This window comes from Silene latifolia, chromosome 8, assembly GCF_048544455.1.
Source record: "Silene latifolia isolate original U9 population chromosome 8, ASM4854445v1, whole genome shotgun sequence".
In the NCBI taxonomy this organism is placed as follows: domain Eukaryota; kingdom Viridiplantae; phylum Streptophyta; class Magnoliopsida; order Caryophyllales; family Caryophyllaceae; genus Silene; species Silene latifolia.
This window is the reverse complement of record NC_133533.1, coordinates 88,779,737-88,795,569: the sequence shown is the minus strand read 5'-3', so window position 1 is coordinate 88,795,569 and position 15,833 is coordinate 88,779,737. Positions and strand designations below refer to the sequence as shown.

The 15,833-nt window shown below is 39.7% G+C and overlaps 2 protein-coding genes across 2 annotated transcripts; both read right to left on the bottom strand.

The window, feature by feature from the left end:
- Nucleotides 1-9,602: 9,602 nt before the first annotated feature.
- Nucleotides 9,603-10,046, bottom strand: LOC141595478 (uncharacterized). Its single transcript, XM_074415444.1, has one exon. The coding sequence runs from the start codon at nucleotides 10,044-10,046 to the stop codon at nucleotides 9,603-9,605; it is 444 nt and encodes a 147-aa protein (XP_074271545.1).
- Nucleotides 10,047-11,717: 1,671 nt separating this feature from the next.
- LOC141595477 (uncharacterized) lies at nucleotides 11,718-15,015 on the bottom strand. Its single transcript, XM_074415443.1, has 4 exons — nucleotides 14,604-15,015; nucleotides 14,331-14,506; nucleotides 13,132-14,275; nucleotides 11,718-12,526 (listed from the first exon to the last, which is right to left on the bottom strand). Exons 1-4 carry the CDS (start codon nucleotides 15,013-15,015, stop codon nucleotides 11,718-11,720), a joined length of 2,541 nt encoding a protein of 846 aa, XP_074271544.1.
- Between the last annotated feature and the right edge of the window lie 818 nt (nucleotides 15,016-15,833).

Below are 15,833 nucleotides of genomic sequence, written 5' to 3'. Positions count from 1 at the left end.
GTGAAAAGCTCCTGTTTGACCCCTTTAATGGCCATGTAGTCTTTGAAGGCATGGATATGATTGAGCGGGTCCTCCAGTCCTTTGAACTGAGGCACATTAGTTAGCGTAAAGTTGTCGGGTAATTAATCCCCAACAGGTTCGAACCTTCGGTTGTTCTCAAGATGTATATTGTTACTCCGGGCTAGGAGCTGTTCTTCCAAGAGCTTTAGCCTCTTCTCAGTTTCAGTCAGAGGTGGGGTATTATGTTCTCCAGCTTCTTTGTTTTCCAGAGCGTCGATACGGGTCCCGACGCGATCCAGGGTGACCTTAAGAGCGGTGAGCAGGCTGGCTAGCTGATCAGTCGTGACATCTATGTTGTTATCATTGTTGTTGTTGTTGACAGACGAAGTTGAAGACGGGGCCATGGCTCTGAGGCAGAAAAACGGCTCACATTACAACTCAATTCGACACGGTTCAAAGACTGAACGCAGACAACACAAAGGACGAGACAAAGGTTAGACTCAACAAGACGAGGGTGACCGTGTATGGTTCCTCGGTGCTGACTCGATTTATGACGTGACGGTGTTGACGAAACTTTTGACACGTGTCCAATGTAGCGGCGTGACGCCATTGGACGAGTCTCGTGGTGAGACGACTCATAAGTAAAGACCCATAAGTACGTTTGCTTTGACTCAATAGACACAAGGTGGAATTGGAATGGTGGACTGAAGTTTTCGAAAATAGAAATTTTCGAAAAGATTCATTTGTCGCTTTATGGACGGCTTCCGAAGATAGAGATCTCCGCAAGTCGATGAGTTGAAAGGGTTGTCTTAAGTTTATTTGCAAAAGACGGTTTGAGTTTGAATCGGCTCGGAAAACAATGTATTGTCTCCCAAGACGGTTTTTTGAAATTCAAAATTGTATGTTTTGAAAATCGAGTTTGAAATGTTTGAAGAGGTCTCGGGGACGGTTTATGGTCCTCGGGATCTCGAAAATGTCTCGGGAAAAGGGTATGTGATTTTCTCGGGTTTTGAAAGAGCCATTGTCGGCGCGAAACGGGTTAAAATACGTGTCTAGACGCGGCGATTATAACGGCGTGAAAAGGTGATTTGAAATGGTTGTAAATAACCGAGTTTGAAAATCGTCATTACGACGGCCTATAAAGGCGTGTTGAAATGGTTATAAAAAACCGGGTTTGAAAATCGTCATTACGACGGCCTAGAAAGGCGTGTTTGAAATGGTTATAAAAACCGGGTTTGAAAATCGTCATTACGACGGCCTAGAAAGGCGTGCAACGGTCGGCAAAAGACCGAGGTTTGAAATGGCCATTATAAAGGCGCAAAAACTTGATTTTAAAAGTTTGAAAATGACACGGAAGGACTTATGATCAAGTAGTACATAAGCACTCACAGTTCATTATATTATGCATCATGCTGACACGGGTTTTGGCATAGAAGGGCGGGCTACACACCAAGCAATCAAACCCCGATTTGTGTGAGGGATACCAATCCAAACAAAATGTGTAAGGAGGGTGCCCTAGCCTCGTGCTCCAAAGTGATGAAAGCTCTTTGACGAAACAGAAAAGTGTAACATCAACGGTATGCTTGACTCAATCAGGATTCGAAACGCGGGGATGAGAAAACTCACGCCGACGAGATGAGCCAATTGGTCGATAAAGGTTAGGTTGTAGGTCTGGACAAGGAACCCGACCGTGACCGTAATATCAATTAATGCATTCCAACCAAGCCCTCGTTCGAGTCTGACCATCTAGGGATCACAAAGACATAAGTGTCCTAGTTTTCCCCAGCGGAGTCGCCAATCTGTGGACATGGCCCACCTGCAAGCCCAGCCGATCTGTGGACATACAGCGGTCTTTTGAAAGCCACGCTCGGCGGCGTAAAAATGATTTCAACCGGATCGTTTTAGATCGGTCGGTTTCGTCTCGGTAAGGGTCTCGAAACGATTAGAGATGTTCGGAGTCGCCACCAAGCATTTGTGGGATGCTTGGAACCTGTTCTAATCCACTTTATACCTCGGTCTAATGAAGCATAAAGCGGGGTTTGACATAGGTACTAAAGATAAGGAATCGTCCTTTTTTAGTATCCTATCTCTAGAATGACTCTCATACGCCCTGGATAAGGTCGTCCACTATCCAAAGTTTTTGAGTAAGAGGTGAAGGTACGTATTGGGAAGCCCTTTAATCAGACACCCAATCCCGCCCACGGTAGCGGCCTGTACTGATCGATCTTGGTTGGTTGAATGCAAAAGTTGATAAAACGGTTTAAATGCATGAATGCGCATCCAATAATTTAAACCTAACATGTGAGAGCTTTCTATGTCGGTTGATTTAATCCAAGTATCAAGTATAAGATGTCGAGTTGGATTAATAGTTGATTTGCATGCGAGACGGAAATTAAACATCCATTTACCAAATTAGGTTTATGGTGCATAACGTGATCCATTTGTCTTAGTAAAGCATTTTGCAAATATGATTTTGAATGAGCAAATAGTCATCTGACCCGTCCTATATCCGGGCTAACCGAAGTCGGGATCGTCCTAGACTAATGCTGGAAGGGAAACAGGCCCTGTGCCAGACGGCCATATGAGGCGCGAGCAAGCCGGCAGTATAAGGGGGCCTCCCCTGGTTTTGAAAATAAGAAAGAAAAGGCATGTTTAGGCGCGGGTCAACCAGCGGTTGTATGCCGTGTTCTGACCTTTTGAAAATTGTTTATAAAACGTATTGAAAAAAGGGTATTTGACCCGATTTGGTTTGAAAGGGTCGTTTAGACCGTATTTATTGATTTGAAGAACGGGACTTGAATAATCGTCATTATTTCGATGATATTCGGTGTCGGGTTCGACTTGACAAGGATAGTTTTTAAAATAATTATGAACTAATTGTTTTAAGTTCATTTGAATATAATTAGTCATATAATTAGTCGATACTCATCATCGTACCCGGGTTAAAATCCGGCATGGTATGTAGAACCAAGGATGACTTTGTGTTGGTGACTAATATGCTCGTTTTGAAAATGTAAAGAAATGATGAAAGGCTTAAAAATACCTTCCAAAATTTAAAGAAATGAAATAAAAGGCTTTAAAATACCTTTTAAATGTTATTAACCAAATATTATCACCGAAACACGGATTTAACCGTCATGGTATGAGGAACCAAGGGTGAAAAATGCTTTATGGTTAAAAACAAATAAAATAAAATAAAAAAGGTTTGAAAATATTTGAAATGGTAAAAACCGATTACAAATATGAAAGTGGATTAAAGGGGAAAGACGAGAACAACCACGGTTGAGTTCTGACCTGGGCACCCCATTGAGGCGCGAGCCTATGTGCACAATAAGGGGCTTCTGCCTCAGGCCAAAACTCAGTTTTGGCTCGTCTATCCCATGTTTTGGATCGTGTTATGCATGTTTTAGCATGTTATAGTCATAAAACAAGTGAAAACATGATAAAAGAAGGATTTTTACACCCTCATACTTACATGTTTGGTTATGGCGAGAAACCGGCGTAAGTGTAACAACTCGTTTGGTCGGAAAAAGACTCGGTTTAAAACCGTTTTGGTAAGTAAAAAGAGTGTTTTATTAGATTTAGTGACAGTGTAGTGCTCGAAGTGATCGGTCAAGTGATTTAATGCACGATGATGGTACCAAACAATGTGTAAGGCTTGTATTTACGATCGGTAGGTCGTAAATACGCGTCGGATTGTGACTTAAGAAGTCGAGTCGAGAATTTTAAGGGAGAAAAGAGGGGGCGGACACTCGCGTAAGTTCTCAAATGGGGGCATTTGCGGGGTATTTATAGGAAAATGAGTGGTTGTGTGATTTTTGAGCGACGTGGCCACCTGGGCTGCTCAAAGAGGCGCGATCCACGTCGTGGTTCTTCGAGTTGTCCTGTCACTTTCACACAAGTGCAATCATGATTTGTTCTATCCTATGATTTGTAGTCACATGTTTGGAACTTGACCATTCATGAAAGGTCGGACGGAATCTTTTCGGTAACTTGTCGTTAGGAGCACCTAGACCAAAACACAATTTATAGCTTCACAAACAACTCTACAATTAGTAAAGAGGCAAGTAAAGGTCGGATCCCAAGGGACGGGAATTGAGATGAGATTTGTATTGCAACTAGTGGTGTCTTAGGGGTGTCACAATTTGGGTTGATGTAGAAGGTCACTAAACTAAATAGGAATGAAAATAAACAAGCAAGATGAATTAAAAGGGTTGTAAACAATTGATAAAAAGCACTAGGGTATCATGGGGTCATAGGGGAATCATGGGAATTGATCATACAAACATGTTCTCAAATTATAATCAAGCAATTATTGTTGTGATGGATTGAGTTGGGTTATATCTTACAATCCTAGGAAAGTTTGGGTCCCGGAGCCGAATCGATTAGATTGTACAACACCTACAAGTCGACGTAGTCTTCCCTACTCAACAACATGCATGGTCTAATGAGACTCGAGTTGGTTTATGTCTTACAAGTCTCATTGAAAAGATAGGTGATGGGTAAAAAATGCAAGGATTCATAGGCTAGCATTTCATCAAACATAACATGTGCATGAGTTGAGATCAAAACAAGCAAGCAAATAAACCATGAAAGCATATTAATTTAAGCATGAATCATTCCCCATGTTGGTTTCCCCTAATTACCCATTAACCCTAGCTAGGTGACTACTCACTCATTATCATATTGAACATGCTAGCAAGGTTGTCAATCATACCAACAAAGTGAAACATGATGAATAAATGAAAGTAATTAGCAATAATTAAAAAGGGATTAAGAGAATTATACCTACTAATGATTCCAATAATAATGCAAAGAATAAAAGAAGTACTTGATGCTTGATTGAGAGGTTGTCAATCTCCCAATAATAACCCAAATAATCTTCAATTACCCAAAATAAAGGATGAACAAAAGAGAGATTAAGGAAATAAAACTTGTATTAAAATTTGATTAATTGTTGATTACAAAACTAAAGAGAGATTTGATTGATATTAACTACACTAAAGATTGATAAGAAGAACAACCTCTTCCAATTAGACTAATGGGGTATTTATGGTGGAAATTAGGTGGATGCATTAGGGTTAACTAAGGCTAAATTAGTAATTACACTTTTTAGATTTGAGCAGGGAAACGCCGGTATTTTTCGAAGGAAGGGCATCTTTCATTGAGGCTTGAAGAAGACGAAATTGTGCTGGACTGGAATCCGTGCGTCTTAGGCACGGGACGGGCGGATTCGTGGTCTGGGCACGGGCGTCTTTGGGAGAAGACGGGCGTCTTCTGGTAGCTGCTGCCCGGGCGTCTTTGGCAGAAGACGCACGGATTGTAAGGTGGAGGACGGGCGTCTTCAGCACAATCCGCACGGATTGTTGCTCAGCTTTGTCTCTTCTTCTTTTCTTCCCTTTCTCTTCATAAAACCCTTGGGGATTTCCTTGGGGATGCAAGGATCTTTCCTCAACATTGCTCATCTACTATAATTTGTACAAAGGCCTTCTAATCTTGTCTCTCCTTGATGCTTGGTCATTTGAATTCAATCAATTTAGTCTTGTTTTGCCATGAAAATGCAAGATTCTTACTCCTTTCCTACCAAGGGATCAAAATCTCAAAGAATATGCAAAACAAGGAACTAAAGACAATAAATGACCCAAATATGCACTAAAAAGCGTGGGAACAAGGCTAATTCGGGGGCTAAATATGCTCTAATTATGGTCACATCAAATATCCCCAAACCGAACCTTTGCCCGTCCCGAGTAAAGAGGTGACAAAGACTAGGACCATTATTTAAACTAACCTAATAACATAGCCGATATGAGACAATTAGCGGGTCTCACTCCGCCCCTTCAACTCATAACAAGACAACCATGAGGTAGGATGCCTTCTTGCAAGGCAAGGTGGGTCTTGCCAAAATGCCGACACATCCAAACAATAAGCACACAAAATCAAATAATGGATGCATCTACAAAAAGAATAGCCACTTCCTCATCAAGTGGCGGAGTCAACTAAAAAGGAACAAATTTAAGAGCATATATTCCGTTACAAATACTAATTCAACAAATTACTAAGGCTAAGAGGATGGCACTAAATCACCTCCAAATGGTGTTAAACTAGACTACTTTCGTCCTCAATTTCCAAATCCTTTCGTCAAGAGCGATCGGATGGTTATGGAATGATGATCCCTATGATGCTAGTAGCATATGACATGACAAGTCTCGAATTCTCTACAAAAGTAAAGGTCATGGATCGTCCCAAGCTCGACAAAGTGGCTTGACAAAAAGGCTTTTTGGGAATGAAATGCTCAAATCGTTGTAAACAAGGGTGGATATGACTAGTATTCAAAAATTGACCTCATTTAACTTTCGCATTTCAAAAATTAGAGATGGGGTTTGTCCCTATCGTGCTAATGTCCTTTCCTTTCGCCAATCGCTTATTAGGCAACCGGTTAACCTCTAGACAATAGCTTTTCGGGGTGATAGTCACTCTGTCTCTGGGCGGTTGAATTCACAACCGTGTGGGGGCCCAATTCAATGGATCCCTCTCCAAAGCACATCGAAGTGGTACGCCACCATCAAAACGATTAAAATTCTCAACATTTCATAACATTTGAGGTTTCCTTGGCAATAAAATGTTTCCACATAACAAAATTTTCGAAATGAGCACTTCAAACTTATTGATAGAAAGTATTTTTGGGTTGCCTTACCACAAGGTCAATCAAGGTCACCTAGACAAGTTAACCAAGTCCACATCGCATCACGGGGTTGGAATAGGTGACTCACATGCAAACCCTTGACTAGGCTTTGGGTCATGGGTCAAAAGACACTAGTATGACACAATCTAGGGTGTTTTACAACCATTCTAGTAGGCAAAGTCTTAAGTTGAAAAAGTATTTGTAATGGCTTAGTTGCTCTTGTCAAAGTTCCCAATTAGGCACTTTTTAAAACTTTTCATCTAAATGCAACTATATGCCATGATGCAACTATTATATACATCCTAATGCAAGTGATTCTACCAACTAATATGACATATAAACTAAATGCAAGTCTTAAGTTCACATTGTTATACCGCATCAATCAAAATAAAGCCACATAGTCATTAACATAAAGAGGAAAAAGGAGATTGGAAAGATCATACCATGAGTTCTTCAATATCCTCATATCTCAGATGTGGCGTAGTCGATCAATGTGAACAAGGATAGAACAAACACAATATATACAACAATATATACAAGACTACACTACAAAAGAAATGAACTTGTTTTTGGTTTTTCAAATTTCAAATTTTTAAGATTTTTCGAAATTTTTCAATTTTTTTTTTTGGATTTTGAATAAAAGTGAAGTTAGAATTCCCCATCCCCACACTAATATGGGCATTGTCCTCAATGGCCAAAATGATGGGAAATCATGCAAAAATGATGCATGAATTTTATACTAAATGCAAGCTACACTAATATACACTACATGATGCATGGTTTTTTTTTTTGTTTATGACGAAGAGGATAATTTGAATTACCTCCCGTTGTGTATGCATTTACTTCCCCAAACCGAGTTAGACATTATTGCTAATGTCCTAAGGTTGGGTGTAGTTCATGCACACACTATGCAATGCATGAAACTAATTTGTCATTTTGGATTTTAAAAGATGGGAACAATAGAATGAGAACACCTCAATGGGGCCGAGGTGTGAGTCCTCTATGGTGCTAGGACTACTCCAACAATGATCAAGATTAATAAAATACAAGTTAATAAAACACAAACTTCATTTCATGAAACTTGAAAATTAAAGAGAGGAGATGAGGAAACTTCACTTTAACTTAGATGGGTGCCGCATGCCCGCTCCACCTAGCCATGAAGTGATCCTCTAGAGATCGCCGTCATCTCCCTCTAGATTGCTATCCCAAACTTCTTTTGATGCATCACTCATACTCGGGTCCATGAATTCGTCTTCTTCACTTTCAAGCTCCACCGTGTCTCCTCCGCAAGAATTGTTGCTCCCCTCCTCTTGTCTCCTGTTTGCTCCTTCATTTGCCCTCTCCGAATTGGGGAAGAGTAAATCCATTTGAGCCCATGAGGGAAATGCTCCTTCCTCACTAATCCTTCCCTTTCGAACCATCTCGTGGTATTGAGGATAGAGTGCATAGTAATTGTCCACGGAGGTTTCGTATTGTCGGTAGTGCAAATCTTGTAGGATTCCCGTGACAAAGTCGTCACGGGGAAGGATGAAAGGGTTGGGATGGTTGTACGGTTGGTAAGGAAATGGGTAGGGAGGCACTTTGATCTTCTCATCTTGAGTTTGTTGTTCTTGTTGTTGTTGTTGTGGATTCGGAGGTGGTGGTGCTTGCCATGTTTGGTTCGGGATGAGGTAGGATGGGATTGGGGCTAAAGGTCCTCTTCTTGGGGAGATACGTGGTAGGTCGGCCATTGGAAGATAAATCGGATCGCTTCCTTTCGTTAACCACTTGATCCGCTTATTGACCCCCTCAAGGGTTATCCAATGATGATGAATAAGAAGAAGATCTTCGTTTATCCTTGTGTTTCCCAAAAGAGGAGCACACTCATTATTCTCATTGAATCTCGGATTGAAATGCTTCGCAAGCCTAGTAATGAGTCCTCCATTCACAATGTGTTTCATCCCATCATCGTCACCATTCCTAAACTTTGCCCATTTATCGAGTAGCACAAGAGGTGCATTGAAGTGGTACACATTCCTTCCTTGAATATTGAGGTAGGATTCCATTAACACAAGGTCAAGTTGATTCACTATGGCCGGATCTCGGCGAGCAAGTAGAGTGCCCGAAAGGAATCGATAAGTAAGCCTCAAGATAGGATTTTGGATATGAGAAGCCAGACATTCCTTGGTGTGTATGAAATCCCGGCCGGTCATGGCCCTCCACAAAGGTTCAACACTATACTTCTTTGGCTTCGATGTCCGGGTAGGCGAAACATCGAGACCGAGCACATTTGCGAATTCTACAAGGGTCATCATCCTAGAAACATTCTCCAACCTAAATTCTATGCATATTGTTTTGTTCAAGGTTGTAATCTTCAAAAAGCTCAAAAATTCAAGCACAAGGGATCGATAAGTTTGTTCATACATGCGAAAAAGGGTAGAGAGACCAAATACTTCAAAGAGAACTTCCACTTGGTGATAAATCCCAAGTTTCCTCAAGGTAGCATGACATAAAAACTTAGTGGGAAGAATATTCTTACTTAGAAGCCGGTGGAAGACTAATCTTTGCACATCATTGACAAATTCCACATTTGAGAAGTCATTAAGCCTTGTAAGATCTACAATCTCTTCATGCTCCCTTCTTAATGTGTTGACATGGGAGGTAGAAGAACTTCCCCTCCTCCTTGGTCTTCTCCCATTCCTAAATGAGGATCTCCTTGGTGCCATTCCTTGATTATTGAGCTGGAATTTCTTGATTTGTTAAAGAATAAAGATGCTCCTTGTTGATTGAGTGTTGCCTTTGAAACCCGAGATTTTTTTTTTTTTTTTTTTTTTGGGAAAGTTAAGTATATATCATCAGGCAAAAATAAGAGTTCATGTACATCATTCATATCCAGCTACAAAAAAGAATACATAAATCAATAAAGAATGAAAGAATAAAACTAAGTCCCAAGAGCTTGAAACCATGTCTGATCCTTTATCTTCAGAGGCTTAGTATTCTGCTTCAAAAAACGGGTCTTGACTTCATCCATACTCAGCTTGACTATTGCATCAGGACTCCGTACCACCATATCCAGTCTTGCTTCATTGCGGATCCTCCAAATCCAGTAAATTAACGCAACATGGCATGCACCAGCAAATCTCCTTTGAAGTTTAGTGACTTTCCTGCCTGCAGAATACCAGTGAACCAGATCCTGCATTCTGAAATTGATGTGCAGGTATTTCTGCAGCAATCTGATACACACCTTAGCATACACACACTCATTAACTATGTGAGCATGACTCTCAGGTGAGCTTGAACAAATAGGACAATTTTGGTCTATCATGAGTCCCATTTTCAGTAGCCTATCCTTAGTAGGTAACCTCTGCTTCAGGTACTCCCACATAATAAATGAGCATTTAGGAGGATTGAGGCTATTCCAGCATAAGTGTCTCCACTCTTGTAATACCCCGTAGTTTAGTGAAGTATATATATCTAATTTACGTAATTCGAATAATTGATTATGACAGTTATAATTAATAATTGTGAATAAGACGAAATGATATAATAAAATAATAAAATAATAGAGTAATGGGTCGGAATGGTAATTGGGTAATAATAATATACGATAATTTATATGGTAATAGTGAATGATTATTATGTTATAATAATAATAGTAATACGATAATAATTATAATAATAACAATAGTAATAATAATAATAATAGTAATTGTATTTATTATAATAATATTTGTTATGAGACGGTAATTAAATAAATAAAATAATAAAGAAAGACGGAATTGAAGTTGGGTCATGTGCTATAGGGCTTGGGTCGACTATATATGTTGCATAAATGGGTTGATTAATTGTCGGATCGGATAATTACTACTAATAATAATAAATATATTTTATATTTCCTAATTGGTTCCTTATAACCTTAGCCTACCAATATAAATAGATGAAACCTCAAGCAATAGTCTTTATTATTCATCAAATCTGAAAATAATTCACAATAGGGAGATTAAGAAAGTACTGGTAACGGAATTAGCAGCGATAATTAATTAAGGTGACGGTTGTGAAGAATTATAATCGGATCGGATTTGCTTTATTTATTGGATTGCTTGAGCTGCTTAATTGGAATTGCTTATCAGGTAGGGATAAATCCTACTCAACTTTTACTCGATAATGTTTGTTGGATGGTTTGTATTAAAGTGAAATTGATCGTATGTGAATTGTGTTGGTTGATATAATCGTAATTGTTGGAAGAGAGATTTATATTGCATATGTTGGTTGATCATATCGTAACTGTTGGAAGGGAGAATTACATTGTATATGTTGGTTGTATTGTGGTGGAGTATTGTTGTAGTATTAACAGATTTATTCTGGCAGACATTACTTATAGTAATGTGGAGTGGTTGAACAGATTTATTCTGGCAGACGATATTTTATCGTATTTACTCGAGGCAGGCCCCAGATTGGTCTGCAGGCCATCTGGTGGATATTACTCAACTATATGTTGAGGCAGACATTACCTTTTGGTAATGTAGTGTGTGTTTACTCACCTTCGGGTTGAGGCGCCCGGCCGGGGATTGGCGGGATGATTAGTGTAATGAGTAAGTAAAAGGAAGGAGCACGTTGTCAGGGGGTTGTGCAATGAAAAAGGAAATTGGATTATTTATCGTATGTTTTTGTTGTTAGTATTTATTCCTACTCAACCTCGCGGTTGACTGTGTATTCGTGAACACCTGCGGTGAACCGTTTTATGGGGAGCAGATTTGACAGGTACTAAAGATTAGCTGACTTGGGAGCATTGGGATGAGAGCTTGACTTGGACCATAGTTGAAGTCTAGATCACATAGGATAATTATATCACTTTATTTATATCCGCTGCGAGTTGTAATTATTTTTATATTAAGTTTTAGTTGGTTAAGTTGTAATAAACATGTATTCACTAAAGTTTTAATTTAAAGTACTTTGGTTTGTTGTACTTTGTTATTCACTACCTCGGGAAACCAAGACGGTAACGCTCTCATTTACTTGGGAATGTCTAGCTAAAGCTCCCGAATAAATGGGGGTATTACAACTCTACCAAAGGCTTCTTCTCCCTCAACCAGGTATAACCAGCAGCAACCGTGTATTCACTAGGAGAGTTGAGCCATCTATTGTGTGTGTAGGCTTGCTTAAAAGTTTGCATAATTAAAGTAATCTTCTTCCATGACCAACTACAATCTGTAGGGGCCATGTAATCAGTCCAAGATCTATCTTTCATATACACATGACTAACCCATCTCACCCACAAATGATCTTTTTTGTTTGCAAGCCACCACGCATACTTCCCAAGCAAGGCTTTATTCCAAGTCTTAGCATCCTTTATACCTAGCCCCCCTTCATCTTTAGGATAACAACAATCAGTCCAACTTAAATTAGGAGCTTTCTTATACTCAGACACTCCACTCCACAAAATGTTCCTACAGATGGCATTGATTCTATTTAAAATACCAGAGGGAATGAGAAAGATGGTAGCCCAATAAGAGTGAAGAGTTGCAAGAACAGAATTAACTAGGACTACCCTTCCAGCATAAGTTAAATGCCTGGCTCCCCATCCCCTAATCCTAGCCACAATATTTTCAGTAAGCTTCATACCTTCATTTTTGGTGAACTTCTTGGATGAAATAGGGACCCCTAGATACTTAAAGGGGAGAGATCCCCTATGAAAACCAGAAACTTGCAAGATAGAATCAATAATATCAGAGGTGACACCATTGAAATAAATGTCTGATTTACTCTTATTCAAGCTTAGCCCAGATGCCTCAGAGAAGGTAGAGAATGCTCGCAGCATCCACATAATAGAATTTTCATTACCTTTGCAAAATAAGAAAAGATCATCTGCAAAAAGCAGATGATTCAACTTGAGATGTCCACACAAAGGATGAAATCTGAAGCTATCCTGTTGAGCCACCACTCCCAATATTCTGGACAAATACTCCATACAAATGGTGAAAAGCAAGGGGGAGAGGGGATCCCCTTGCTTAGCCCTCTCTTTCCTTGAAAGAATCCAAAATGATTGCCATTAACAGCCAAGGAATATGTAAGACTCGACACACAAGCCATCACCAAGTCAATAAATTTAGGAGGGAATTGCAGGGCTTTCAACATTTTCTTTAAAAATTTCCACTCCAATGAATCATAGGCCTTTTTTAAGTCTATTTTGATTAAACATCTAGGGGAGGCAGCCCTTCTATTATAAAGCCTCACAATGTCTTGACATATAAGCACATTCTCCACAATATTTCTCCCTTTTATAAACCCACCTTAACTTTCACAAATAATATCAGGAAGAACTCTACTCAGCCTCTTACACATGACCTTTGACAGAGTTTTATAAATCGTGTGGCAACAAGCTATAGGGCGAAATTCTAAAACACTTGTAGGGTTTGCAACCTTAGGAATCAGTGTGAGAGTAGTAGTGTTAGCTTGTTTAAGCAACTTACCAGTCTTGAATAAATCTTGGATAGCCTCAATGACATCAGATCCCACAATCTCCCAAGAGTCCTTGAAAAATTGGCTGGAAAATCCATCAAGTCCAGGGGATTTAGTAGCAGGGATAGCCATCATACACTCCTTAATTTCAGCTGTTGTAACAGGAGCCAGCAGCATGCTCTTATGTGCATCAGTCACCAGAGGACCCGTCCTAACAGAAGGTCCATGAACATCAGAAGTAGGAAGAGAGGTGCCTAAGAGACTCTTATAATAATCAGTAAAAGCTTTCTCAATTCCCACACAAGTATTATATTCCACTCCATCAGCACCCATAATACTCATCACTCTATTGTGAACTTGTCTAGCTCTGATCGTATTATGGAAGTAACTTGTATTCTCATCACCAAATTTGATCCAATCCACTTTGGCTTTTTGACTGAGAAAAGAGTGCTGAATCTTACTGAGATGTCTATAAGACTCAGCAGCATCTCTTTCAGCTTGAAGTAAACGTTGATCAGCAGGATTATTATGCATTTGCATTTGAATCTCCTCCAACAAGGCTTTAGCTATACCAGCAGATTTCTCAACATCAGCAAACCCATTCCTGTTCAACATCTTGAGTGGTCCTTTTAAACTTCTCAGCTTGTTCACAAGCCTATACATTAGAGTCCCAGCCACATGCTTACACCAAGAATGTTGTACCACAGTGAGAAAGTTAGGGTCCATACTCCACATGTTATAATATCTAAAATGAGACTTTCTTGTAGTCCTAGTACTTCTCCTGTAGCACACACATGAGTTATGGTCAAATAATCCTTCTGGAAGAAAATGAGCATATGAATCTGGATACATCCCCATCCACTCAGAATTGATCAAAAACCTATCAATCCTAGAAAAATTTCTAGAGGCAGGCATTTGCTTATTGTTCCACGTATAAAAAGCTCCCTGCCCCTTGATATCAGTTAAGCCACAATAGTCAACACATTCCCTAAAATCAGCAATCTCAGTCCAAACAACTTCTCTGCCAATACGTTCATTATAGTTGAGGACACTATTAAAATCACCACAAACAGCCCAAGGCCCATGGTATCTATCCTTCCTTAAGATGATCCCATAAAACCAGCCTTTCTCCCTCATCATTGGATCCATAGACAACTGAGTAAATAAAAGTATCCCCTGAAGCAATTTCCAAGACCTTAGTAGTAATCACCTGAGCATTTTTATGAAGAACTGTCACATCAAAGATTTGAGGGTCCCAAATGATCCATACTCTTCCACCATGATGATAGTTATTATTATTAATCCCCTTCCAATGTCCACCAAGTTTTGCAAGAACACTATCAAAATCCTGACTCTTAATTTTTGTTTCAACTAGCCCAAATAAGCCTATATTATTCTGAAATAAAAACTTTCTAACATCTACTTGCTTATTTGGCCCATTTATTCCTCTAACATTCCAACTCCCTAAACTATCGATTATTACTTGATCCTGGTGGTTCCTCCTGTCTCCCATTCAATGATCCCACTGGACTGCTAGCTAGGGCCTCCACATAAGACTTAGAAGGGGACCTCGTCACCACATCTATGTGTTCCTGTCTAGACACTTGCTGAATAACATGAACAGGGGTAATCATATTGGAGTTATGATAAGTTATCCCCCCAAATGGCACCTCATGGACTGGTACCACAGGAGGAGTCTTCACATTAACAGGAAGCTTCTGAACAACTCTCCAGATTTGTTTAGGAGGCTTAGGTACTGGTGGCTTCTGTGGGACAGATTTCTTCTTGCACATACCAGTACTATGCTCAATCCCCTTACAAGTATCACACACAAGAGGCTTCCATTCATATTCCACCAATATAGTCACCTCTTGTCCATGTTCATCCTGGAACATAAGTTTATCAGGGAATTTCTAACCAATCTCTACTTCCACTAACAATCTGGCATATCCCAACCTAGTTTTATCTTCTGTGGCTCCATCTCGTTTTAAGAATTTTCCTAGCAACCCCGCTAATTTCTCAAGACAGGTTTTGCCCCAAAATTTGAGAGGTAACCCACAAAGGCGCAACCAAATTGGGACAAATTGAACTTTCTCCTTACGCAGACTACACTCCTCAGTCCAGGGCTTGACAATTAAGGGTTTATTGTCATATATAGGGAATCCTTGCTGAAGCACAAGAGACTGACACTCTTTGGTAGGGAAACGAACCAAGAACACCCCATTTGGGAGGAAAGAAATTTTGTCATATTTATAGACCCCCCATAGCTTCTTAACAAACCCCTCAAGTAACTCCCATGGCGGGTTACTTCCTAATACATAACAGACTACTGCAGTATCCAAGAATTTCAACTCATCTGCTACATCCTACTTAGTAAACTTTAAAACATTCATCTCAGACTCTTGAGTAACCGAAGGAGATTTAGTTTTCTTACCAGAGACTTCAATCCATTCACGAGCATCCTCAGTAGAATCTGTTTCCGATCCAAGTTCATCATCCACAATAGTACCAAGATCAAGCACCGGGATCCCCACGATCTCACTAACCTCTCGTGTTTTTTGAGCATCAGCAGATTGCGGAATCGCAGTTCGTCTCGTAGATGATGAAGGCAAATCCATATCCAACCTTAACGCAGAACAATTAGAAAAGGAAAGTCGTTGTTTAGCTTTAGATCGTATTTTACTTTTTAATTGGGATTTTTTTTATTGATTTT

Excerpts from the sequence above, each read along its gene's own strand:
- LOC141595478 (XM_074415444.1), bottom strand. The coding sequence starts at position 10,046 with ATGTGGGAGTACCTGAAGCAGAGGTTACCTACTAAGGATAGGCTACTG.
- LOC141595477 (XM_074415443.1), bottom strand. The coding sequence starts at position 15,015 with ATGTTCCAGGATGAACATGGACAAGAGGTGACTATATTGGTGGAATAT. Across the intron at positions 14,507-14,603 it reads GGAGGAACCACCAGGATCAA|GCTTATTTGGGCTAGTTGAA; the intron begins GTAATAATCGAT and ends AGAATAATATAG. Across the intron at positions 14,276-14,330 it reads TTCTTCATAAAAATGCTCAG|TTGTCTATGGATCCAATGAT; the intron begins GTGATTACTACT and ends TTATTTACTCAG.